Source organism: Gambusia affinis, linkage group LG14, assembly GCF_019740435.1.
Source record: "Gambusia affinis linkage group LG14, SWU_Gaff_1.0, whole genome shotgun sequence".
In the NCBI taxonomy this organism is placed as follows: Eukaryota; Metazoa; Chordata; class Actinopteri; order Cyprinodontiformes; family Poeciliidae; genus Gambusia; species Gambusia affinis.
The window spans coordinates 1,139,109-1,160,713 of NC_057881.1; the positions used below are offsets into that span (position 1 = coordinate 1,139,109).

General features: G+C 42.7%; 2 protein-coding genes across 11 annotated transcripts; both read left to right on the forward strand.

The window, feature by feature from the left end:
* Positions 1-932: 932 nt before the first annotated feature.
* angpt1 (angiopoietin 1) lies at positions 933-11,353 on the forward strand. Of its 3 annotated transcripts, none has more exons than XM_044139534.1 (9): positions 935-1,639; positions 2,686-2,841; positions 3,571-3,692; positions 4,437-4,639; positions 5,453-5,580; positions 5,881-5,982; positions 6,414-6,580; positions 8,784-8,914; positions 9,542-11,353. In XM_044139534.1, the coding sequence occupies exons 1-9, from the start codon at positions 1,340-1,342 to the stop codon at positions 9,700-9,702; spliced, it is 1,470 nt and encodes a 489-aa protein (XP_043995469.1). In that variant the 5' UTR covers positions 935-1,339; the 3' UTR covers positions 9,703-11,353. The 3 variants fall into 3 exon arrangements, with proteins under 3 accessions (XP_043995470.1, XP_043995469.1, XP_043995468.1); XM_044139533.1 differs by having other exon boundaries at positions 936-1,639; positions 5,444-5,580; XM_044139535.1 differs by lacking the exons at positions 8,784-8,914; positions 9,542-11,353 and having other exon boundaries at positions 933-1,639; positions 5,444-5,580; positions 6,414-6,584.
* Positions 11,354-14,868: 3,515 nt separating this feature from the next.
* Positions 14,869-21,405, forward strand: LOC122844262 (myelin basic protein-like). Of its 8 annotated transcripts, XM_044139547.1 has the most exons (8): positions 14,891-15,366; positions 15,977-16,072; positions 16,296-16,322; positions 17,760-17,780; positions 17,875-18,071; positions 19,014-19,097; positions 19,202-19,222; positions 20,602-21,405. In XM_044139547.1, exons 1-8 carry the CDS (start codon positions 15,034-15,036, stop codon positions 20,762-20,764), a joined length of 942 nt encoding a protein of 313 aa, XP_043995482.1. In that variant the 5' UTR covers positions 14,891-15,033; the 3' UTR covers positions 20,765-21,405. The 8 variants fall into 8 exon arrangements, with proteins under 8 accessions (XP_043995490.1, XP_043995487.1, XP_043995483.1 ...); XM_044139552.1 differs by lacking the exon at positions 17,875-18,071 and having other exon boundaries at positions 14,876-15,366; positions 20,602-20,637; XM_044139548.1 differs by lacking the exon at positions 19,202-19,222 and having other exon boundaries at positions 14,886-15,366.
* Positions 21,406-21,605: the final 200 nt, after the last annotated feature.

The following is a 21,605-nucleotide window of genomic DNA, read 5'->3' on the forward strand; positions in this document are numbered from 1 at the left end:
TCAAACCAGAGTTCAGTTCAACAGAACCCAGACCAAAGGTCAGAGGTCAGAGGTCGGTTAGCGTTCAAACCTCACCAACCAAACCGGACTTTGACTAGACAAGCGGACTGGAGCCGGGTTAAAATGGACAGAACAGGGTTGGTGGGTTTGGTTGAAATGAACTCTGGTTCAGTTTGAATGTGAACGCCAAGTGGACCAGAGACCGCTCCAAAAACAGGAAGTGAACTACAGCACAGGGCATTCTGGGTAAATACAACTAAAGCTAACATGCTAGCCTAGCGCTAGCAGCAGAAATGTCTCCTGGTCTTCAGCCAAAGACTAAAGAGAAAAATCTGACGCCTCCATCTTGTTTCCATCTGGTGAAGAAGGAAGTTGCTCTTTGAAGTTTCTTCTTCAGGGGTTTTCATGTTGTTTCCAGTTTTCCATGGTTCTTGGTGCAGCGCCCCCACAGGCCAGGAGGGGAACAGGTTTGGTTTGTTTGTAATCAAACTGATCCTCCAGACTATCAGCTGTGAAAACAGCTTCAATCTCAGCTGCTTTTCCTCAATCTGTGTCTCCTCAGGTTCATTCTTGGATTGCAAGACAACAGAAGGGAGAGCAGAACGGTCACTGCAAACAAAACTTTGTCCAGGCAGTTTTTAGCTTCTCATCACTGGAGTTCAGGAACTACAAAACTGGACAAATTCTGATGATGTTATGAAAAACTTTCTGCATTTCAGAGATTCAGGATAAAATTCAGATGAATGTTTGTGTCCACTTCCAGAAAAGAAGGCAGGACGGCGACAACATGAGGCTGGATGTAAACCGATCCCCATGGTCTGAGCGTGAGCCAGAATCTCACACACGCACACACACACGCACACGCACACACACACACACACACACACACGCACACACACACACACACCACATTCCACTGCAGGCGCTGCGAGAGGCTGGCTCAGTCTGTCCTGAAGCCTGGAGCTGCTCTCCACTTCAGAGCGGAGCAGGAAGCCGCAGCGGCGACCAGAGGAGGTCTGACAACAAGTTCCAGCTTTCCCAGAAAACATTTCACAGTTTCACGCTGATGGAGGATCAAGGCTGACTTTGATTTCCCGCAGAATCAACATGCTGAAGAAAGCTGCCTCTCTGCTTCAGATATGAGCAACTTTTCTTGGCAGAGACACAATTTGGAGATTTGGAAACATTTGATTAGAGTCGTGGAGGTCCAGCCAAAGGATGGCTCAGTCACAGCGAGCAGAATCCTCCAGCCTGTAGTCATTGTGCTTTAAGGAGAAGAGTCGGCCATATTGAGCAGGACGACCGCAGAGCGACCTGTTTACCTGCTAATTCTGACGTGATGCTTGGCCTCCATGTTGGACGCCGCTCGCTGCTTCTGCTCACCCTCCTCCTGGTGACTGTGCGCCGTGGCGAAGGCGATCAGCAGAGGTTTCATCAAATCCAGCATGGGCAGTGCACCTACACGTTCATCCTGCCTGAGGAGGGACAGGCCAGCTGCAGAGAGGCCAGAGGCGGCGGCAGCAGGACCAGTCAGCACGACGCCAACGCCATCCAGAGAGACGCGCCGCCGGCCGAGCCCAGCCTGAAGATCCAGCAGCTGGAGAGCATCATGCAGAACTACACGCAGTGGCTGCTGAAGGTAAACCAGGAAGGTGGGCAGCAGGCTAAAGGCTGCTCCAGGAACCTCCAGGATGTTCCAGGATGCTCCAGGAACCTCCAGGATGTTCCAGGATGCTCCAGGATGCTCCAGGATGTTCCAGGATGCTCCTTGCGTTGGCTCACAGATCAGGCGGTTTTTAGAAAAGCCAGTTAGATTCAGAGGAAATCCTGATGTTACTGTAAGAACAGGTAAAGTTAGGATACAAGTATAAAAGTTCAGGTTCTACGTTCTTCATATTTCTTATAAGTCGTTACAATTTCAGGATGACAGACATTTTTCAACATGGCCGCCGTTTTTGTCCATTTTTAAGACTTAAATTAACTTTATGTGAAACTGATGACTTTGCTGTTTGTGAATCTCACCTGGAAGAAAATAAGTTATGACACAAACTGAGAGTCGATTTAATGGTTAGCATTAGCTTCTGCTATTTTTTATGTAGTTAGCATTAGCGGCGCTATGATAACCTTTTAGTGAATTAGTATTTAGCTAACTTTTTACTTATGTTCAACTAATTGGTGACTTTAGAGAAAAACAGCCATGTTGAAAAATAAACCATTATTTGGTTTATGTGGGTTCAGTTCTTCATGATTTGACAACAAAACAATTTATATATGATAAATATAAAAATGTATTATATGTAAATTTTCCTTGACGGCCATCTTGAATTTTTCTATGGTTATTATTTTATTTTTTTAAGTTAAAGTTTAAAGTTTTCTAGTAACACAAGTAAATAAACTACTGAACAGTAAAATGTACCATAAATTACTGGGAAATTCAAATCTCCATCCATTCATTTTCTAAGTCCCTGAGCCCAGTGGGTCGGAGGTACTGGTACCGCCAGCGAACGTTTTGGGGCGAGAGGCGGGGTCACCTGGTCAGGGTCACCTGGTCTGGTCGCCCGTCTGCTGCAGATCGGTTCTGTTTTCTTCCCCATCCGTGGATCTCTGGGTTTTTCTGTATCCATTCAGTGGTTTTTGGTTTGGACCCTCTAACTGCTGCCTTCTCGCATCGTTTTCTGGTTGCAGATTGAGAGCTACGTCAGGGAGAGCATGAAGACGGAGATGGCTCACCTGCAGCAGAGCGCCATGCACAACCACACGGCGGCCATGTTGGAAATGGGAACCAGCCTTCTCTCTCAGACGGCCGAGCAAACACGCAAGCTAACTGACGTTGAGACGCAGGTGGAAGAAGTTACACACAGAGGCCGATGTTTATCTATGTTTTTTCTTCCCTCATGTGAATTTGTGATTTTTGATAAAGTTAATGAAACTCCAGGCTTCAGTCAAACTTTTGTTTTACTCTGAAATTTGAAGTCTAAATCAGATACCTGCATGTTTCAGCAAGCTAAATTTAAGACTTTTAAGACATTTTTTTATGCTAGCTTGAATTAAATCTAAGATGTAAAATAAGGAGGGCTGGGAATCTTCCTGCGTCTTTCTGATGATAGCTAGCTGGCTACCATGGGTATGCTAGCTGCTAGTTAGCTTCAACCGGAAAACTTTAGCCTGACAGAAAAGTCCAGTAAGAAGAAACAACTAAATTACAACAGTTAGCATGTGATTAACATATTTAAGGCTAATTTATGTTCTTATGAATTCAAGATGCTTCAAGGCCTTAATTTTAGACTTTTTAAGACTTTTTAAGAACCTGTAGACATGTTGAGAGTGTACACTCTGAATATATGGAAATGAAATTAGTCTGACCATCTAAACATTATGGAAATACATCAAAATTAATGAACAAATAAATTATGAACTACTACACAATCTTACTAAAAATGTCTAAAAAACCTTTTTTCTGAAGTATGTTCATCATAATCATGTCAACCATTTTTCATTTAGAGACCTTCAGAACTTTAGAACTTTTATTTTAGTCTTTGGAATAAAAACGTTTTTTTCTCCTTGTTGCAGGTTTTGAATCAAACGTCGAGGCTTGAAATTCAACTGCTGGAAAATTCCCTTTCCACTAACAAGCTGGAGAAACAATTAATGATCCAGACCACTGAGATCAGCAAGCTGCACGACAAAAACAGGTAACTATGGAAACCTCACCGGCTGGAGAGCAAAGCAACAAACAAGGAAAACACCGACAGATGGCAAAAACTTCAAAAGAAAATCAATTCTTCATTTTCTATAAACCGAACAGCAGAAGTCCAGCAGTCCAGGGTTTCTGCAGCAAACGAAGGGAGTGGCGCCCCCTGGTGGTGCAGTGGAGCTGGGCTCAGTTTGACCCTGAAACATTTAATCTGGGAAATGCTGCAGTGAAGTTATGAGAACAATCATCTTTCTGTGGGATTCAGAACATCCTGGAAAATCTGAATTATTTAGAAAAACAGATTCTGAGAAACACGACTTTCAAAATGTCTCCCTAAAACTGTCTTTAGTTTTAATTTAGTCAGTAGAAAACTGAATTATCGTTTTTTACACTCTGACTTATTATTAAATCCTGATATTGTTAGATGTTTGGGGTTTAGTTACACTTTAAATGTTTAACTTTGATTTTTATCAGCTGTTCTTTCTGTTTTTATTTGAAGCCAATGTGAAGCACTTTGTGATTTTATCTATGAATCGCGTTTTAGAAATAAAGTTTATTTCCTTTCTTCCTGTTTCTGTTCACTAACTTGAGCTGTTCTGGAAACCAGGACTGGAAACGTTTGGGTCAATATTTATTTTCCAGAAACAATTCATCCTGATGGGAAATAAAACCCCTGGAGGTTGAGAAGGGAAGGAAGCGTTTAGAGGAAGGAGTTGAGCTGACTGGATCTTCATGTCTTCAGCCTCCTGGAGAGGAAGATGCTGGAGATGGAGAAGCAGCACGCTGAAGAGCTGGAGACGCTGAAGCAGGAGAAGGGGAGCCTGCAGGCGCTGGTGGGCCAGCAGAGCGGCTCCATCCGGCAGCTGGAGGCTCAGCTGAGCCGGGCCAGAGGGAACGGCAGCGCTCTGCAGCAGGTGATGGGCAGCGTCTACTCCAAACAAGCAGGTACAACCAACCAGCCGATCTCAACTCAACTGTTCCGGTTTTACAGTGCATCAGCGATTTATTTATTCATAAAATCTTTATTGATCCTGTTTATGTTGACATGTTGTGAGTCATAAGTTCTACCTGTTCAGTTTTAGAATCTGCTTCATTCATTTACAAACCTGTAATAAATGCTTCAGATTACTTTTGACCTTTAACCTTTTTTAATCGTTAGTTTAAGTGATTAAAGTCACGCCGGGTGTTTTTTCTGTTTGTTTGGAAACGTGCAGACAGGAGGGTTTATATAATTATTTTTTTGACCGATTTCTTGACAGATCAGGTAAATTTTTGTTTTCATCAAAGTTGAAAAGATTTTTACTTGTTAGTTTGGCTTTTTTTTATAAATAAAGAACAAATATTTTGAACTTGGAAGTTTAAGAACCAAAACGCCTGAGGGTTTTCTGGGAAGTTTTGTTTTTGGAGGCGGAGCAGAAAGATGAGATTTTCTGCAGCGTTTAAAGCGGGAACGCCCCCTGCTGGAGGACGGAGGTACTACCAACAGATTCCAGGATGCTGAAACATTTTAACACATAAAACCTTTTCAACATTCATCTTACTGTCTTTACATTTTTCTTAGGTTTATGTCAATTAAAATTAACTCAAATTTATTGTAAACTTTTTTTATTCTCAGTTGTAAATGTTTTCTTTCTTTTTCTGTTAACTTCTGTTTGAAATCAACCTAAAAAACTCCAGAAAACCTTTTAGTTTTAAACTAAGGTATAAAGTGACGGTTTATTCACTGAAACTTTGACATCATGTCTTGAGCCTCTGCAGGCGGATCGAACCAATCAGGAGCTGCGGATGAAGAGAAGAAGTTCGGTGACTGTGCAGATTTATACAAAGCCGGCTTCCATAAAAACAGCGTTTACAGCATCCAGATAAATCCACAGGAAACTAAGAAGGTATCTGTTGCTTCGCTTCTGATTTGATGTTAGTAAACCTGAAGTGGACTTTGGGTTCTGGCCCAAAGCGATCGGGCTGGACCAGCGGGAAACGACCCGGTGCTCCTCTGCTGTTAGCTGTACAAACTGCCAAAGTTTAAAGATTTAAAACTTTCCTGAGCAGAAAGAAACTTTCAATTCTGCAGAACAAAACTGCTTCACGTTTCAAAGGTTTGTTGATCAGAAAAGCTGGAATGAGGAGCGTAGAAAGTTTCCATCGATCTTCACCAACACAGTGGAGCTGCTTCCTTCTGCCTGCAGGTTTACTGCGACATGGAGGCGGCCGGCGGCGGATGGACGGTCATCCAGCGCAGAGAAGACGGCAGCGAAGATTTCCAGAGAACATGGAAGGAGTACAAGCTGGTGAGTTCAGCACTGCGCTGCACCAAACTACAGCATGAAAACATGAAGACATGAAAACATGAAAACATGAAGACATGGAAACATGAAGACATGAAAACATGAAAACATGAAGACATGGAAACATGAAGACATGAAAACATGAAGACATGAAAACAGTTCACAGAACAAACAGCGTCGCCTCAAATCAACCAAACTTAACCTGAGAAAAATGCAGCCAAAATGACTTGATTTGATTCTGACAGATTAACTGTGAGAACTGAAACGTTTTCAGTCCTAATTTTAAAGGACCAATAACTTCTGAACTTCTCAGGTTTTCAGGGAGTTTTTTTTTTTTTTCCAAAGCTGAGGATTAAACCTCAGCGGCTGGAACAGGAAGTCACTGGCAGATGATTAAACAGGGAACCAGCAACTCTTCTCCTGTCTGTCTGCAGGGTTTTGGGAGTTTGCTGGCAGAGCACTGGTTGGGAAATGAGAATGTTTATCAGCTGACCAGCCGACGGCAGAACGTGCTCCGGATTGAGCTGACGGACTGGGACGGACACCAGGCCTTCTCGCTCTATGACCGATTCCAGATCGGCAATGAGAAACAAAACTACAGGTAACGTTACCTTTTACAGCGAAAAACCTTGGTCACTCTGCCGGCCTTGGACTACACCGTCTGTTGAGTCACACTTTCAAAAACTTATAAAAATGTTTTGGGTTATTTATCCTGTCATAAAGACAGATGGAGGTTCATTTTTTATATTTCCATCATGTTATCCATTTATTTCTAAAGGTTTCAGTTTATAAACTTAATATTTAGTCTGTCAGCTTAATATTTTACTGTAATTTAAATATTTAGATACAAACTAAATATTTAGTTTGAAGCAATATTTAATTATCAGGGTAAATACTTAAATATTTAGTGAGCAGGCTAACTATGTAGCTCAAAGCTAAGTAAATGTGCCAGCTACATATTAGCTGGCTCAGAGCTAATATGTAGCTCTGAGCATTAGCGTGGAGCTAGCTACATATTTAGTTAGCGTGGAGCTAGCTACATATTTAGTTAGCGTGGAGCTAGCTACATATTTAGTTAGCATGGAGCTAGCTACATATTTAGTTAGCGTGGAGCTAGCTACATATTTAGTTAGCATGGAGCTAGCTACAAACTAAATATTTTCTTAGAAGCTAGAAATTTAGTTAGCAAGCTAATTAGCTCCCTAAATATTTACTCAGCAAGTTAATTATTTAGCTCCAAACTAAATATTTATCTCTAAGCTAGCTAGCTAAATATTTAGCTAATATGTAAATTCAGTTGTGGAAGTGGACTATCAAAATAAAAGCTGAGCTTCTAACTGCTGCCGACTCTGAAAGCTTCAGTGCTGATCCATCAGTAAACGTCTGAACTTTCTTTAAAACGGATCATATTTGAAGAAAAGAGAGAAAGAAGAGATGTGAGTCTTCTGCTCTGACTTGGTGGACGTTGCTCTGCTGCAGCGGACGCCTGCAGACCGACCGACTGCACACCGACCGCCTGCAGACCGACCGCCTGCACACTGACCGCCTGCAGACTGACCGCCTGCAGACTAACCGCCTGCAGACACTGACCACCACGCTCAGGAAACCTGAGCCTGAATGACTCCTGTTGGCAGGGGGAGGATTTTCCTCTGCAGCTGCTCTGAGAAGCTTTCGGTTAGAGATCAGAGCCGCTGCAGCCCGGCCTGTTTGGTTTACAGCCTTAGCGTTATCAGTCCTCCTCAGAGTTCTCTCTGACACCAGAACCGCTCCAACCGATCCGCTTCTGGAAGCCTGACGAGCTGCAGCCCTGATGAACCGTCATGGACGTCCAAACAGCCACGTGATTTATGAGGATTCATAAAAAACTTGTTACGTTGGGTTCAAACCTTCAGCGTGCAACGATCCGATCTGCTTCACTCAGATCAGATGTGACTGCTCTGCTTTGCTCTCAATAAACACTTTTAATATTTACATTTATAGGAAAAACAAAATTATAACAAAATCATGAACCCAGAAGTTTACATCCACATTTTGTTCTCTGGAGTTAAACCAAACCAAACGTCTCGTTTTAATTCGGTTATAATCACTGAATTCATTCTATCTGCTAAAAGCCCGGAAGAATCCGTCTTCAGAACCAGAACTTTGGATTTGTTCAGGATTTGGTTTGGATGCAGTTCCTTCAGTTGATGCTGTTGGCAGGAAGGATCTCCTGTAGCAGTCAGTCTTACAGTGAATCAGAAAACGCCTCTGACTGAAGACTGTTGCTAGCTCTGCTAACCGGCCTCCTTTGCTTTTGCTGCTCCTCTAAATATGTTGTATGTTTAGAAAGTCGGGTAGAGAGACGGAGTGGGGCACCAGAACCTGCAGCTGTTCTGTGGAACGAGACGATGCTGTGATGTTCTGGCTGCATCCATTTTTGGGATGAAGTTCATCTGGTGTGTCTGTCAAAGACTTTCTGTTTCCTGTTTCCTGTTTCCTGTTTCCTGTTCAGACGGGTTGAACTTCCTCTGGGATCCGGGGTCACAGTTCAGGTTTTTGTTTTTTGTTTTTGCTAATCAGCTGCTTTAAACAACACCTTGTTGCCATGGTTACGCATCATAACTGTGAAAAGCTCCTTCGAGCTGCACGGCATCAAGAACCAGAGAGAGCAGCAGAGAGCAGCTGTCCAAACACACCAGGGACTAAATCTCTCCAAAAACAAACCGACATGAGAGGAAAAAACACCCAGAGGATTTTTTCTTTGGCCGTTTTGTTTCTCAGGTTCTCCGTTTTGCTGCATGTTGTGACTTTTTGGGGTTTTCCAGGCTGTTCCTGAAAAGCCACAGTGGGACGGCAGGGAAGCAGAGCAGCCTGGTGATCCATGGAGCCGATTTCAGCACCAAGGATCAGGACAACGACAACTGCTCCTGCAAGTGCGCTCTGATGCTGACGGGCGGTGAGTCCAAACACAGATCCGTTTCTGACCGACGCTACGCAGCAAAACATCGTAACACGGATTTATGTCCCGGTGGAAACACTTTATACACTTTAAATAAAATGAAACTAATCTAAAGTAATGTTACAGAGGAGTCTTCCTCAAGCAATGATTCTTGAATATTGATGAAAAGTACGGGCAGTTTTTCCACTTATTACCTCAGAAAAGTTCTAAAAGTTATAAATAACAATAAATCCTAAATCCTTTTTAGGTCATTCTTCCTTTCCCGCTTTGTGAGTCTTAAGAGAAACGCTGAATTAGTTTCTGGATGGACAAATCCCAAGGAAAACGATGGAGCTAAATTGGGGCCATAACGTTTGTTCAAAGAAAAAAATGTTTTTTCCAGTTTCAACATTTTTTAGTTTAATCTTTTTTTTCCGTTTTAAATCTTTTTGGTTTAAATCTTTCTTTTTTTCAGTATAATTTTTTGCTTTATGGCACCAACGTAGCTCCATAGAACCCAAGTTCAGCATGGATCTGTGGTTCATGAAACACCAGAAGCCTGTGAAGTAAACTGCCTGTCGCTGAGTTGCGGTTTTTGGTTTTATCTACGTTAAATATTCCATGAAGTGAATTTTTGCGGCTCAGGTTGGTGGTTCGATGCCTGCGGCCCGTCCAACCTCAACGGGCTCTACTTCAGCCGCGGGCAGCACCTCGGGAAGCTCAACGGCATCAAGTGGCATTACTTCAAAGGGCCCAGCTACTCCCTCCGCGGCACCGCCATGATGATCCGCCCTCTGGACTTCTGAGCCTGAAACTGACCTCAGGATTTGTGGTTTTTCTCTATTTCCTTTAAAAATGGACAGAAATGTTGTGCAGTTTTCTGCCATTTTGGCCGGGTTGTCATCGCTGAAAGGGGAAAAACTCTGTTGTTTCTGAAATAGAGTTCATTTCAGCCATTTATAGTGGATTTCCAAATGTCTGTTATTAATATTAATATTACAGTAGCTGCTTTAGAAAATATTGTACATACTGTAAGAAGTGTATGCACTGTTATGAAAGAGTGTGACTATTTTAATAATTACTGCAAGTGAGTTTAGCCTTAAGATTAAAATAAAGTCAGGTTACATGAGCAAATGTGTGAAATTATAAATGAATGGCCCAACAAAAATAATTATTATTGTTTCAACAAGATGTTTCTCCATCCTGAGCATTTTGTTTACATTTCCCTAAATAAGGACCAACAGCCAGTTTGACTGAGTGAATTCAATGTTCATGTTGTATTTTTTCCCGCCAGCAGGGGGCGCTGTGGGCGTTTCCCACAAACTGGGACTGAAAGCAACAATCTGGTTATTTACCCGGACAGAAGAGAAAAATTAGGATTTATTTTTCAAATGTATATTTTCACCATGTTATTAAAAAGATTATAATTATGGCATACAAACTAAATATTTATCTTACTAGATATTTAATTTAATTAGTGAATTAATTGTTTTCAAAAATTAGCTTGCTAAAACATTAGTTTATAACCTGCTAGTTGTTAGGGGGTTAGGGTTAGGGTAGGGTTTTAAATAAACTAAATGATTAGCAGATAAAATGGTTAGTTTGTAAACTAAATTCAGTTTGTTTCCTAACTAAACATTTAGCTCCAAGCTAAACGGATGGAGGGAGGGCTGATCATCCCTCCATCCAGGAGGTCAAGGGTCAAAAAAAGGGCAGCCAACGTCTTTGCAGACCCCACATATCCTGGACACAAAGCGCTACAACTTCAGCTTTGTCTTCTGCTTCTGTAAAAACATCGTCATGAATCTGTTTACCAGAAGAACTGGAATATTTTTACCACCTGGAAGTAAAGTCACATTTTTTGCTTCTCCACAGAATAAACCTTCCTGCTGCTTCAGCAGAACAAACAGTGATGCTGCTGCTCCTCATTGTAATGATAATGACGCCAGTTATAATTCAGGTTTTCTGTTTTTCTTGCTCTGCTGTGACTGTTCTCATCAGGCTTTATGTTTCCTCTGGTTCTGAAACAGAGAGTGGGATTTTGTTGAGATGCAGAACAAACGGCGTCTTTATCCGGCTGATCCAGTCGCTGCTTTCAACCTGACAGCATCCAACACATTTACATCCAGTTGTTTTCCAGCCTCAAGCTGCAAAGATCAAAAACCCCCAAAGATTCAAATCTGCGTCTGGAAGCGACTCGTCTCCACTTTCTCCCCAAAATGTTTTTCTGTTCCTTACAGACGAAATCAGGGAGAAACTCCATTAACTGGTTTTAGGAGAGGAAATGTAAAAATGTTTTTTCTGCCGCATCGCAGATTTTTCCTCTTTTCAGGATTTGAACTAAAAATTTCCCTTCAGGTTATTTTCATTTCTGGATCCAGCAGGAAAGAATAAAATGGAAAGAGGGAAAAATTATTTTATGTCAGAAAAATAAAATAAAAACTTTCATGTGCGTCATTAATGTTGTTTTATTATTTTAATCTGAAGCACTTTGTAACATTTGGTGCTCAAATAAAATATTAAATTCATTTCCAGGGTCAAATATTTATAGTTTACAGTCAAAAAAGAGGATCAAATTCATCAGCTGTTAAGTTTCACATCAGTGTTTCTAACTCTGGGTCATTCACTGCAAAACATGAAATATCACCAAGTCTAGAGTCAAAGTTTCACCATGCATGTAATAATTCAAAACTAACTTACAAGCAACTCTTCAGCAAAAAAAGAAACTTAAAATTAAAAGTAAATAATTCCTTAATATTGATGAGAAAGTTCTAGTTCTGTTTATTTATTCCCTTTTAACGAGACATTTTTCATGTTGTAAGTGAAATAATCTCAGTGTAATTAATATTTTTTCATTAAAATCAAGGAATGATTTACTCAAAACAAGCTTTACTGAAAAGTGATGTGAAAGTTAAATTTGTCTTATTTCAAGTGCAGTTTGATGTTTTCACTAGAAATCAGACAAAAAGGTTTTGTGTTTTCATGTTGGTTTAAATAAATCAGAACTAAACGTTGCTGCTGCTGCATGCAGAGGTTGCAGGAGTCATGCAAACTGCAGCAGCTGTGGAACAAGCCGGGCCGTCTGATCCGGACCGGAGGGAACAGAGGGAACAGAGGGAACCTTTCTCTCTCCTCCTCATCGGGCCTCTGCGTGGGCGTCCCGCTCCACGTCGACATTCCTGCCCGGGTTCACGGCTCTCTCCCGTGTTTGAGTCCCACAGCTGCCATTGTTCCCCTGCCGCTCCGCCGGACCGCAGGGTCTCTGCAGGGGGTCCGGCCCACTCCCTGCATGCTTCTGTCAGGCCCGTGGGTCGAGTCCCGCAGGACAAACATGTCCACATTTCACTGACTACGCAGGAAACTGGGGCGCCATGTTGGCTCCAAAGTTCTCCCTGAGTGGAAGAGTTCAAGCGCAGGCTTCGTGTTTTTCCACTTTTTATTGGACTTTTGATTTTCTGTGAGTCTCAAAACGACGAGCAGCTCAAATCCTCAACATCCCTGAACGTGAAGCACATCACTGATTTTCAAGATGGCTGACGGTTTTGGTCTTTTTAAGACAAATATTCCATAAAATGGATGAACTTTTTAAAATGGATGAACTTCAATCAATTTTTTGTATTTAGCGGTTTAGTGTTAGCTTCCAGTAACTCTTTTGTATTTAGCAATAACCTGATGTTTACATGTTTAGCATTAACTTCTATATTTCTATATCTTTTGCAGTTTAGCACTGGCTTCCACTTATTCTCTCATGTGTTGAGCGACTTAGCGTTAGCTTCTGCTGCTACATGTTCAGTGGTTTAGAAAATCTATAAGATTTAAACATGTAGCTCATGATTTGAGCCCCAGAACATTCAGCTAGTTGGTGAGTTTAGTGCAAAAATTAATTTTCCATGACAAATATGGGAGGGCTGCACAGTGGTGCAGTCAGTAGAGCTGCTGCCTTGCAGCAAGAAGGTCCTGGGTTCGATTCCTGACCGAAGGTCTTTCTGTCTGCATGTTCTCCCTGTGCATGGTGGGTTCTGTCCGGGTTCTCCAGGTTCCTCCCACAGTCCAGAAACATGACTGTCAGGTTAACTGGTCTCTCTAAATTCTCCCTAGGTGTGTGTGTGTGTGTGTGTGTGTGTGTGTGTGTGTGTGTGTGTGTGTGTGTGTGTGTGTGTGTGTGTGTGTCATCTGAGCCAGGTGAGTTTTTTATACCGATACCATGTTCTGGTTACATATGAGGAAATTAAAAAGAAACATTTCAGTCACATCATTTGGGTGCTAATAAATATTAAAAATAATTATTCCTCTGCTCATTAAATGTGGTCCAGTCAAAGGAAATCCTGTTTCTGTTGCTGTGATGCTCCTCGTTGCCTCAGCTGTGGTTGAAGATGCTGAAATGTTTTTTTTATCATTATCATTATTAGTTCACCCAGACAGAGATGCTGAATCTGCTGCCTGTTTGCTTTATTAACGTTTCTGACTCCCTGACAGCTGAGAAGGTTTTGCTCTTGGATTTTGAGTCGTTCTTAAACATTTTAGGAAAACTGGATGTTTCTGACAGAATCTCTTCATTAGAAACAAACTGCAGCGCCGATGGAAGCTAATCCTGTTAGCATCACCAACTCACACATGTTGATGCTAAATCTTGTCTTCAATAGACAGCTGCAAATAAAATGTGGTTCTTTGTGACTTTTATGAACTCAAATCTTTCCTTAACGCTCCAGAAATTGTGCCAAAGCTGAGATAACATCTAGAAATATGTTTCCTTGTCAGGGTAATTTAAACTTTCTCTCTGGAGCGAAAATAAAAATGCAGCCAAAACAAAAAGCCATTTGTGTGAAAATATTAATATTCTGCGGCTGCTTGGGTGTTTCCAACTTGGCCTGAAGAACAACAGAAACTGCTTTGTTCTGCTGCAGCATCACTGGATCAAACAAACAGAACCGGGACTTTCTGTTCTGACGGACCGTCGACCAACTAACACAGATAAACACCAGATTCCCTGCAACTCTCCTCTGTTTCAAAGAAAAAAAGAAAAGAAAGATAAAATCCTTCAAACTTTTTGTTCCAATGCAAAACAATTGAATATTTTCACCAACCTTCAAAATCCAACATGGCCGCCATTTGAATTAAAAACAAAAAAACATTTTTGTCAATAATCTGCTACATAATCTGTGCTACATGATATATAAGGAAGAAAATGTTTATTTGAAGATAAAAATAGTTTTCCATAACAGTAATTGACTAATGAAACAATATTAGCAAGAAAAAAAAAACAATCAAATACAACTTCCAATTTATTTACAGTGGACTCATCTCTGAATTAAAGGAACCGACTCCATTTAAACTCAGAAGCTTGTGGCTAAAAGCAGCATGTGGCTAACTGTTACATGTGGCTAACTGCTACATGTGGCTAACTGCTACATGTGGCTAACTGCTACATGTGGCTAACTGCTACATGTGGCTAACTGCTACATGTGGCTAACTGCTACATGTGGCTAAAAGCAGCATGTGGCTAACTGCTACATGTGGCTAAAAGCAGCATGTGGCTAACTGCTACATGTGGCTAAAAGCAGCATGTGGCTAACTGTTACATGTGGCTAACTGCTACATGTGGCTAATGGCAGCATGTGGCTAACTGCTACATGTGGCTAATGACAGCATGTGGCTAAAAGCAGCATGTGGCTAATTGAAGTATGTAGCTAACAGTAACATGTATTTAACAGCGGCATGTGGCTATGCTAAGTGCAGCTAATCCTGTCCAAAGTTATTTAGCTCAACAGAAATTGAACCATTCATGTTTCCAGATGCAGAGTTCAAAGCTGCAGCCTCCACCAAGTGTTGCATGATGGGTAAATTTAGCATCATGTTCCATCTCAGACTGGAACATTTCCACCTCTGATGAATTTTAACGAAGGACCAAAGATGAGTTGCTGGGGTCACCAGGTCTTGCACTCTGGGCCCATTTTGCCTCCAGGCCTTCATCTGAAGGACATCTCTCTCCATCTAATTTATCTTCGACGCTCCAGCAGGACGGATGAGGGCGGCCCAACAATGGCCTCTCAGTGCTCGGCGCTCCTGCACCGCGTTCAGCCTCAGAGATAACCCTTGTTGTCCCTGCGACCGGGGTGAGGCAGATGGGGTGAGGAACAATGGCCGGACCCGTGTGGAGGGCGGCGGCGACTGACACAGAATGTCTGGACCGGAGCCAGAACCAGAACCAGGCCAGATGTCTCCGCCCTCCCCGACCTCACCGGCCCGCCCCGCCGCGTCAGACGGGCCGAACGCACCCTGAGGGAGCGGCAGAGCTGGGTGTTGGCAGCGTGGGCAGCGGATCAGAACCAGAACCCTCTGCGGCAGATATAATGGCTACAGCGAGCACCTCGGGGCAGAGCAGCTTCGGGCTTGGAAAGAAGAAGAAGAGTCCCGGTCTGATGGATCAGCTAAGCAAATTGTTTGGAGGAGAGAAGAAGAAGAGGAGCAAGGTGAGCATCTTCTGTTAAGCCTGGAGTCTGTTGCAGCGCAGCACGTTCTGGAGTTCTTCCATCCACTAAACTTTATGATAGAAATCTTTCCAGTCTTGGGAACTTGTTTGATGATTATTAAAACTAATTCTGCTCTCCTCCTTCTTTCTGTTGACGTTGGTGAAATTTTAATTTTAGTTTTTTATTTTCAGCCTATTGTGGATCAGAGAACTGAGTTTAGTAATTATAAACATACTTCAAGATACATTAGTTTTTTATGTGTTATATATTTATTTTAAGATTTTAGAAAGCATATCTGAATATTTATACAGTTAATAAAATGCAATTTATGTGCTTGTAACTGATTAAAATATAATTCTGAGATGTTCAGAAGGGGTTGAAAAATCCAGTGTTGTGGATGAAATCAATTTAAACACGAAGCTTTTATTCATTATTTTTCCTTTTAAATAGGATTTTCCAGTTTTTAATCCAAATTTAAAGAGTTTATTTTGAATCACTTCTTGTTTTCTGTAAATTAACGCGGTTTGAACTCCCGGACTGAACTCCTCCATGATGCCGGTCGCTCCAAACTTTCTGTATTTACTGGATGTTTTCCGTCTCACCTGCTCAGGGCTCGTTCAGGGGTCACCAGGCCGCCTCGCCCCAGCAGCCCTCCGCCCGCCGTCGGACCAATGAAAACGCCGTGGTGCATTTCTTCAGGAGCCTTGTGAGTCTCATTTAACTTCTCTGCTTTCACATCAGTTTCATCTTAATCTGCATCCTAGCAGTAGCAGCAGGTCCTTCACATCCTGCACTGAAAGCTGCTTCACTCTTTCACTGCTCACTAATAATGCAGGAAACGTCCGTCAGAGCTTGTTGTTGTGTTTTCTCTGCCCTGTTCACTCAGTCACGCTGTCGTTGTTGTTGTCGCTCTGGTGTTTCTCCTGCAGGTTTCTTCCCCTCCTCCTAAATCCACGGTGAGTCTCACTTTTTATTTCCCCACATTCAGCTGCAGGATGAAGTTAGGGGAAAGAAAAGCTTTAAAATGATAAGAGTTTGAATCCATGAAAGATTTCTGATTATTGATCACGTTCAGCAGTTCTGGCTTTACTGCCACCTGGTGGCAGCTTTAAAGAATGCATCACAGACTGAAACATTCCTCAGAGAAGCACGTCACAAAAGAGATTAAAATGTTCTCTGAACAATTATGAATTATAAACCTTCAGTTTATAACCCAGAGGTTGTAAAATCAGCAGGAATCCAATCAAACTCCTTTTAATCCAAAGTTTACTGTCTGGATGTGTTGCAGAGCTTCTTAACATCAGATTCATGTTGCAGCACAAAGGTTTTTTTATTTTCAGTGGTGTGATCTCTTATAGAGCAAGCAACAGCAGCAGAAACTGGGTGGTCTCTGCAGGACCGTCCAAAGATGGAGGCAGAGATTTTATGAGCCGTTTGAGGCTCGTCAAAGTGGTTTATGCTGCGTTATTGAGTTATTACAGAGGCAGCAGCAGCAGCAGCAGCAGCTGCTGGGTTTAGTTACTGTCAGTCCCTCCTAGGCCTGTCACGATGATGCCATCATGGAAATTCATGCAAAATCAACACATTCCTGCATTTTTCTACAAAATTGATCAAAACCTTCAAGTTGAGGCAATACTCAGTCCCACCTGCAGGTGGCAGTATCTCTTATTCCTACACTACTGCCTGAGCCTAAGTTGAAGTCCAGTAATCGTCCAGAAAGTCACATTTAGTGTCATAAATAAGAGCAACTGACCGGGCAAAATAGTATCATGGTTTTCCTCATAGTCCGGTCGACCCGATTTGAGTCAGAACCAGAACTCCATCATCTGCTCCACCTGCAGCTGCTGTGGTTCTGAGTCAAACCAACCTGTTCCCCTCCTGGCCTGTGGGGGCGCTGCACCAACAACCACTGAAGGAAACCACACAAAAACCTCTGAAGACACTGAGAGCAACTTCCTTCTTCACCAGATGGAAACAAGATGGAGGCGTCAGATTTTAGTGTTGGAGGATTTCTCTTTAGTCTTTGGCTGAAGACCAGGAGACATTTCTGCTGCTAGCGCTAGGCTAACATGTTAGCTTTGGTTGGATTTGGTTGCCCTGCTGCTTCTGGAGCGGTCTCTGGTCCACTGAGCGTTCACATTCAAACCGAACCAGAGTTCAGTTCAACTGAACCCAGACCGAGGTTTGTAGGACCAGAGGTCAGAGGTCAGAGGTCAGTTAGTGTGAATGCAGCGTGGGATCCAAACATCAGGGTTACATTTACTCTGTTTGTTGTTTATGATGTTTGTTGGTCAGAGTCCGTTTGATTTGTTGGTGGTTCTGTTTGTGACCCGGTTCTGTTTCTGACCCGGTTCTGTTTCTGACCTCACTGTCTGTTTCTCTTTCATGTCCAGTGGAGAGAAGTCTTGGGTTTGGTAGGTGACACAGTCGAACTGAGCATGTGCGGTGACCCCTGATTAAACCCGTCTGTGGAGAACTTCCTAACCCGCGTCCCGTTTCTGCTTTCAGTCCCACGTCGGCCATGTTTTTACCCCCGGCGCCCGGTGGGCCCTCATGACGCAGAAACGCCCCTTCACTCACACACTGACGGTTTTAACAGACGGTTTGTTCGTTTCAGAACAATCCTCTCTCCTCCTCTTTGCTTCCATCCAGAGCGACTCGCTGCTTCTGGATGACTTTGAAACCGCTCAGCTATTTATGACCCGGTAAACACCGTCTCTTATAGGACCTGTCGGCCTGCTCCTCCTTCCTCCTCCTCCTCTTCATCTTCTTGTTCTCTGTAACACCTCCGCCTCCTTTGTGCCAGAAATAACTCACCATCCCTCCCTTTGTGTCGTTTCGTCTCAGAGCAACGTGTCGGTTGTTTCTCAGCATCTGTGGACTTCGTCTCATCCCGTCTTCCCGTTTCTTTCCCTCCTGTTGGTGTTTTTCTTCCTAAAGGTTTTCCATCATGTTATTCTGCTGCAGTAAAGTTTGAACTTTGCTGCAGCAGAGGCACCAAACATCCGAGCCGTTTGTCTGTCAGTGTAGCAGCCATGAAGAAAACAGCTTTAGACAATAGGAATCATTTCCATCCTCACAGTTTCACTCTGCTGTCCGCAGGGAAACTTTGTTTGAACCAATAACAGAGTCAGAAAGTTCAGTTCAGCGCCTGGAAAATCTACGAAATGTTGAACTGCTGGATAATAGGAATAAATTCAGGAACAGAATCTCCTGTAGATGAAAGAAACGTCTTACAACAAGATATAAAACTCATCTCAGGTTTTGTCTACATGAGAAATCTTCTTCTTCTTCTTAGATTTAAAACAACAAACTCTCAATTTAACAAGTTGAATCTCATTTTAAGAAACTCAGTCAAACTGTTTCTTTAAGACACAAAGAAATCCTTCGTACAGCTTGAATCTGTTTGGTGTGGAACCGACTGAAACCTGCTGATGGTTCAGGTTTAACTCCTTCAGCTGCTTTTGCTTCACAAATGGTGCAAAACTTTGCAGATATTCCACTAATGTCCATAAAATACAATTTCTCGATGATGGTGTTTCTATTGAAGAGGAAATCGTATTAAAATGAAGAAGTTTGTTCATGTGATGTCAGTAAAATAAATGAATAAATCAGGTTGTGCTTTCAGCTCACTGGTTTTTCTCCAGGCCTCCGCGTCGCGAACTGAGAGCACGAAGTCGCCGGTCAGGAGACGCAGAGAACAAAGCACGCTGTCCAGGATCTTCAACCTGGTGAGCCGCCTGCATGTTTTCCTCCTGTAAAGTTTCTGTTTTCTCCCTGTGAGTCTGGGATTCACAAACCGCGTTTTCCTGTCTGTGTTCACTAAACGCATCAGTGACGCTCTCCGCCGAGATCAGTGAGTAGCTTCACCAGAATAAATCCATCCGCTTTTAAATCAGCCTCATCATAATCACCTAACAGGCTTCAGAGCTGCAGCTTCATCATTTAAACGCCTCACAGCCGCGGGAAACAGAAAGTACACCCCGTTTCATTCAGCCGGTTCTGGAGAGCTTTCAGTCCTACTGGAAGGAAACGAAACACCCACATCCTCTACTGGACTCGGTGGTCCGGACGTGGGCTGTCGGTTTGTTAAAACACAACGCCAGGGTGGGAAACCATCAGCAATGGCCTCAGAGCAGCGACTGGGAGAGGTCAAAGGTCATCTCCAAAACACCTGACGTCCATCGTTCTCCAGAGAGAAACACTATTCTGACAAGGTTTTTAAAATTCAAAGGAAAAACATTTTTAAAATTAAAAAAAATTAAAAGTGTAAATTTAAAAAATGGAAATAAAAAGAAAAATAAATGAAAAATTACGACAAAGATTTAAAAAAAGATGTATAAACATCTCAGCATGAAGCTCAGAGAAATGACAAAAAAATCCCAGATCAGCTCTTCAGGCCTCGGTCAGCTGCTTAAAGGTCATGACCCTGATCCATCATGGCTGCTTGGACGGGTTGAAGGACACTTTTGTCCAGAAACAAGATGGCCACCGGATTGAGGTTGGCAGCGCTGCAGACAATGGACCAAAATGGAGGAAACCCAAACACAGCAGATCAACTGTGAAGCACGGTGGTGGAGGAATGATGGTTTCAAAGTTCCAGGACAGGAAGAACACAGCTCTTCTTCAACAGACCTGAATCAAAAAGTCGAACATCAGCGCTCTGAGGAACTTGCACCAACAACCACTGAAGGAAACGACACAGAAACACATGAAGAGCAACTTCCTTCTTCACCAGATGGAAACAAGATGGAGGCGTCAGATTTTAGCAGATTTCTCTTTAGTCTGGCCAAAGACCACGAGCCATTTCTCCTGCTAGCGCTAGGCTAGCATGTTTGTTTGTGCTGCATTTACCCAGAATGCCTTGCGCTGTAGACTAAGAGGCAGAGCAGAGTTTGTGTTCCTGGTTCAATTACACAAACCGCTTTCTACACAAATGGAAAAGGGGGCGGAGCTTGTTCTGCAGCCACTGATTGGCCAAAATTGGGTCCAAACTGGGTCGTCGGCAGGACAATGATTCTAAACACAGTGGCCTAGTCAAAGACCGGATCTCAGCCTGCCTGAAATGTGACATTTGTTGATAAATTTGGGTTATTTCGGACAGATTGTGGACTTTCTCATCCCCGTGACTGTAGATGCATGAATCCATCACTCACCTGTTTTCAAACAGCTTCTGGCAGCCGGTGTTTCTGGAGAGAAAACTGTTTCTCAACCTTCCTCTCTTTGTCTCTCCAGGGAGAAACCAAGTCCCGTCCTCCCCCAAAACGCTGGAGCACCATCTTCTAAGCTCTCCGCCGACCTCCACCGCTCAGATCCGACGGGACCGGAACAACACCAGGCAGGAGAGGCGGAGCCACAGGAGTCAGACCCACAACCTCAACAAATGTTAACCGACTAACGCAGCGACTCTCCAGACTGAGACACGGATTTTTGTAAAATCTGGAGAGAAGTAAAGTTTGACTTTGTTGCTTCTAAAGAATGTTTGAATGTTTCTGAACCGTCCTGCTTTCCGTCTGCTGTCTGAGGTTCCTTCTGTCTCGGGTTCCTGCCTGAGTGACGTGTCGCTGCTGTCGCTGCTGTTCGGTTTTAATCAGAACTTTATCTCTCTTCAGACACCAGTTTAAATGTCCAGTAGATCTGTTCTGGTTTGATGCAGCTTCATGTTTCAGGTACTGTAAGATGCAAAGTGTTACGTGGCCCTTTTCACTGCACTGTAACTAATTCTTAATCTGAGGGATTATGTGCATCATAATGAGGGTTTTAGAAGAAGGCAGATGTGTGTCGTCTGAGCTGATGGTTAAACTGTAAGTGAATCGGAGGTTTTGGTCGAGTGAGGAGATCAGAGCTGTCGGGCAGCAAGTCGGGTTCAAGTGTTATGCTAAATAATTTCTCATTTGTTTTCATAAGTTTGTTCTAACAGAAAAAATCTGTAAATATCTATTTATCCTCCGTGATGTTCATGTGAAACCGCTGTGCATCGTAACAGAAACGTTCAGTCTCGTCTTTAATAAACGGTCAGTAAATGTGGCTTCACAACAACCAGCCTGTTTGTTGCATAAATCATTTTTCCTCCCTGCTGGTCAATTATCCTTAAATTATGTGAAAGAGTTAACTAGATTATGTCACAAAGACATATGGAGGAGAGGCAGAGTGCAGCACCTGCAGATGGAGACAAAAACACACGGTGAATAAAAAAAGAAAAATCCAAACCAAATCAGATGAAAGACAGAAACTCTGTG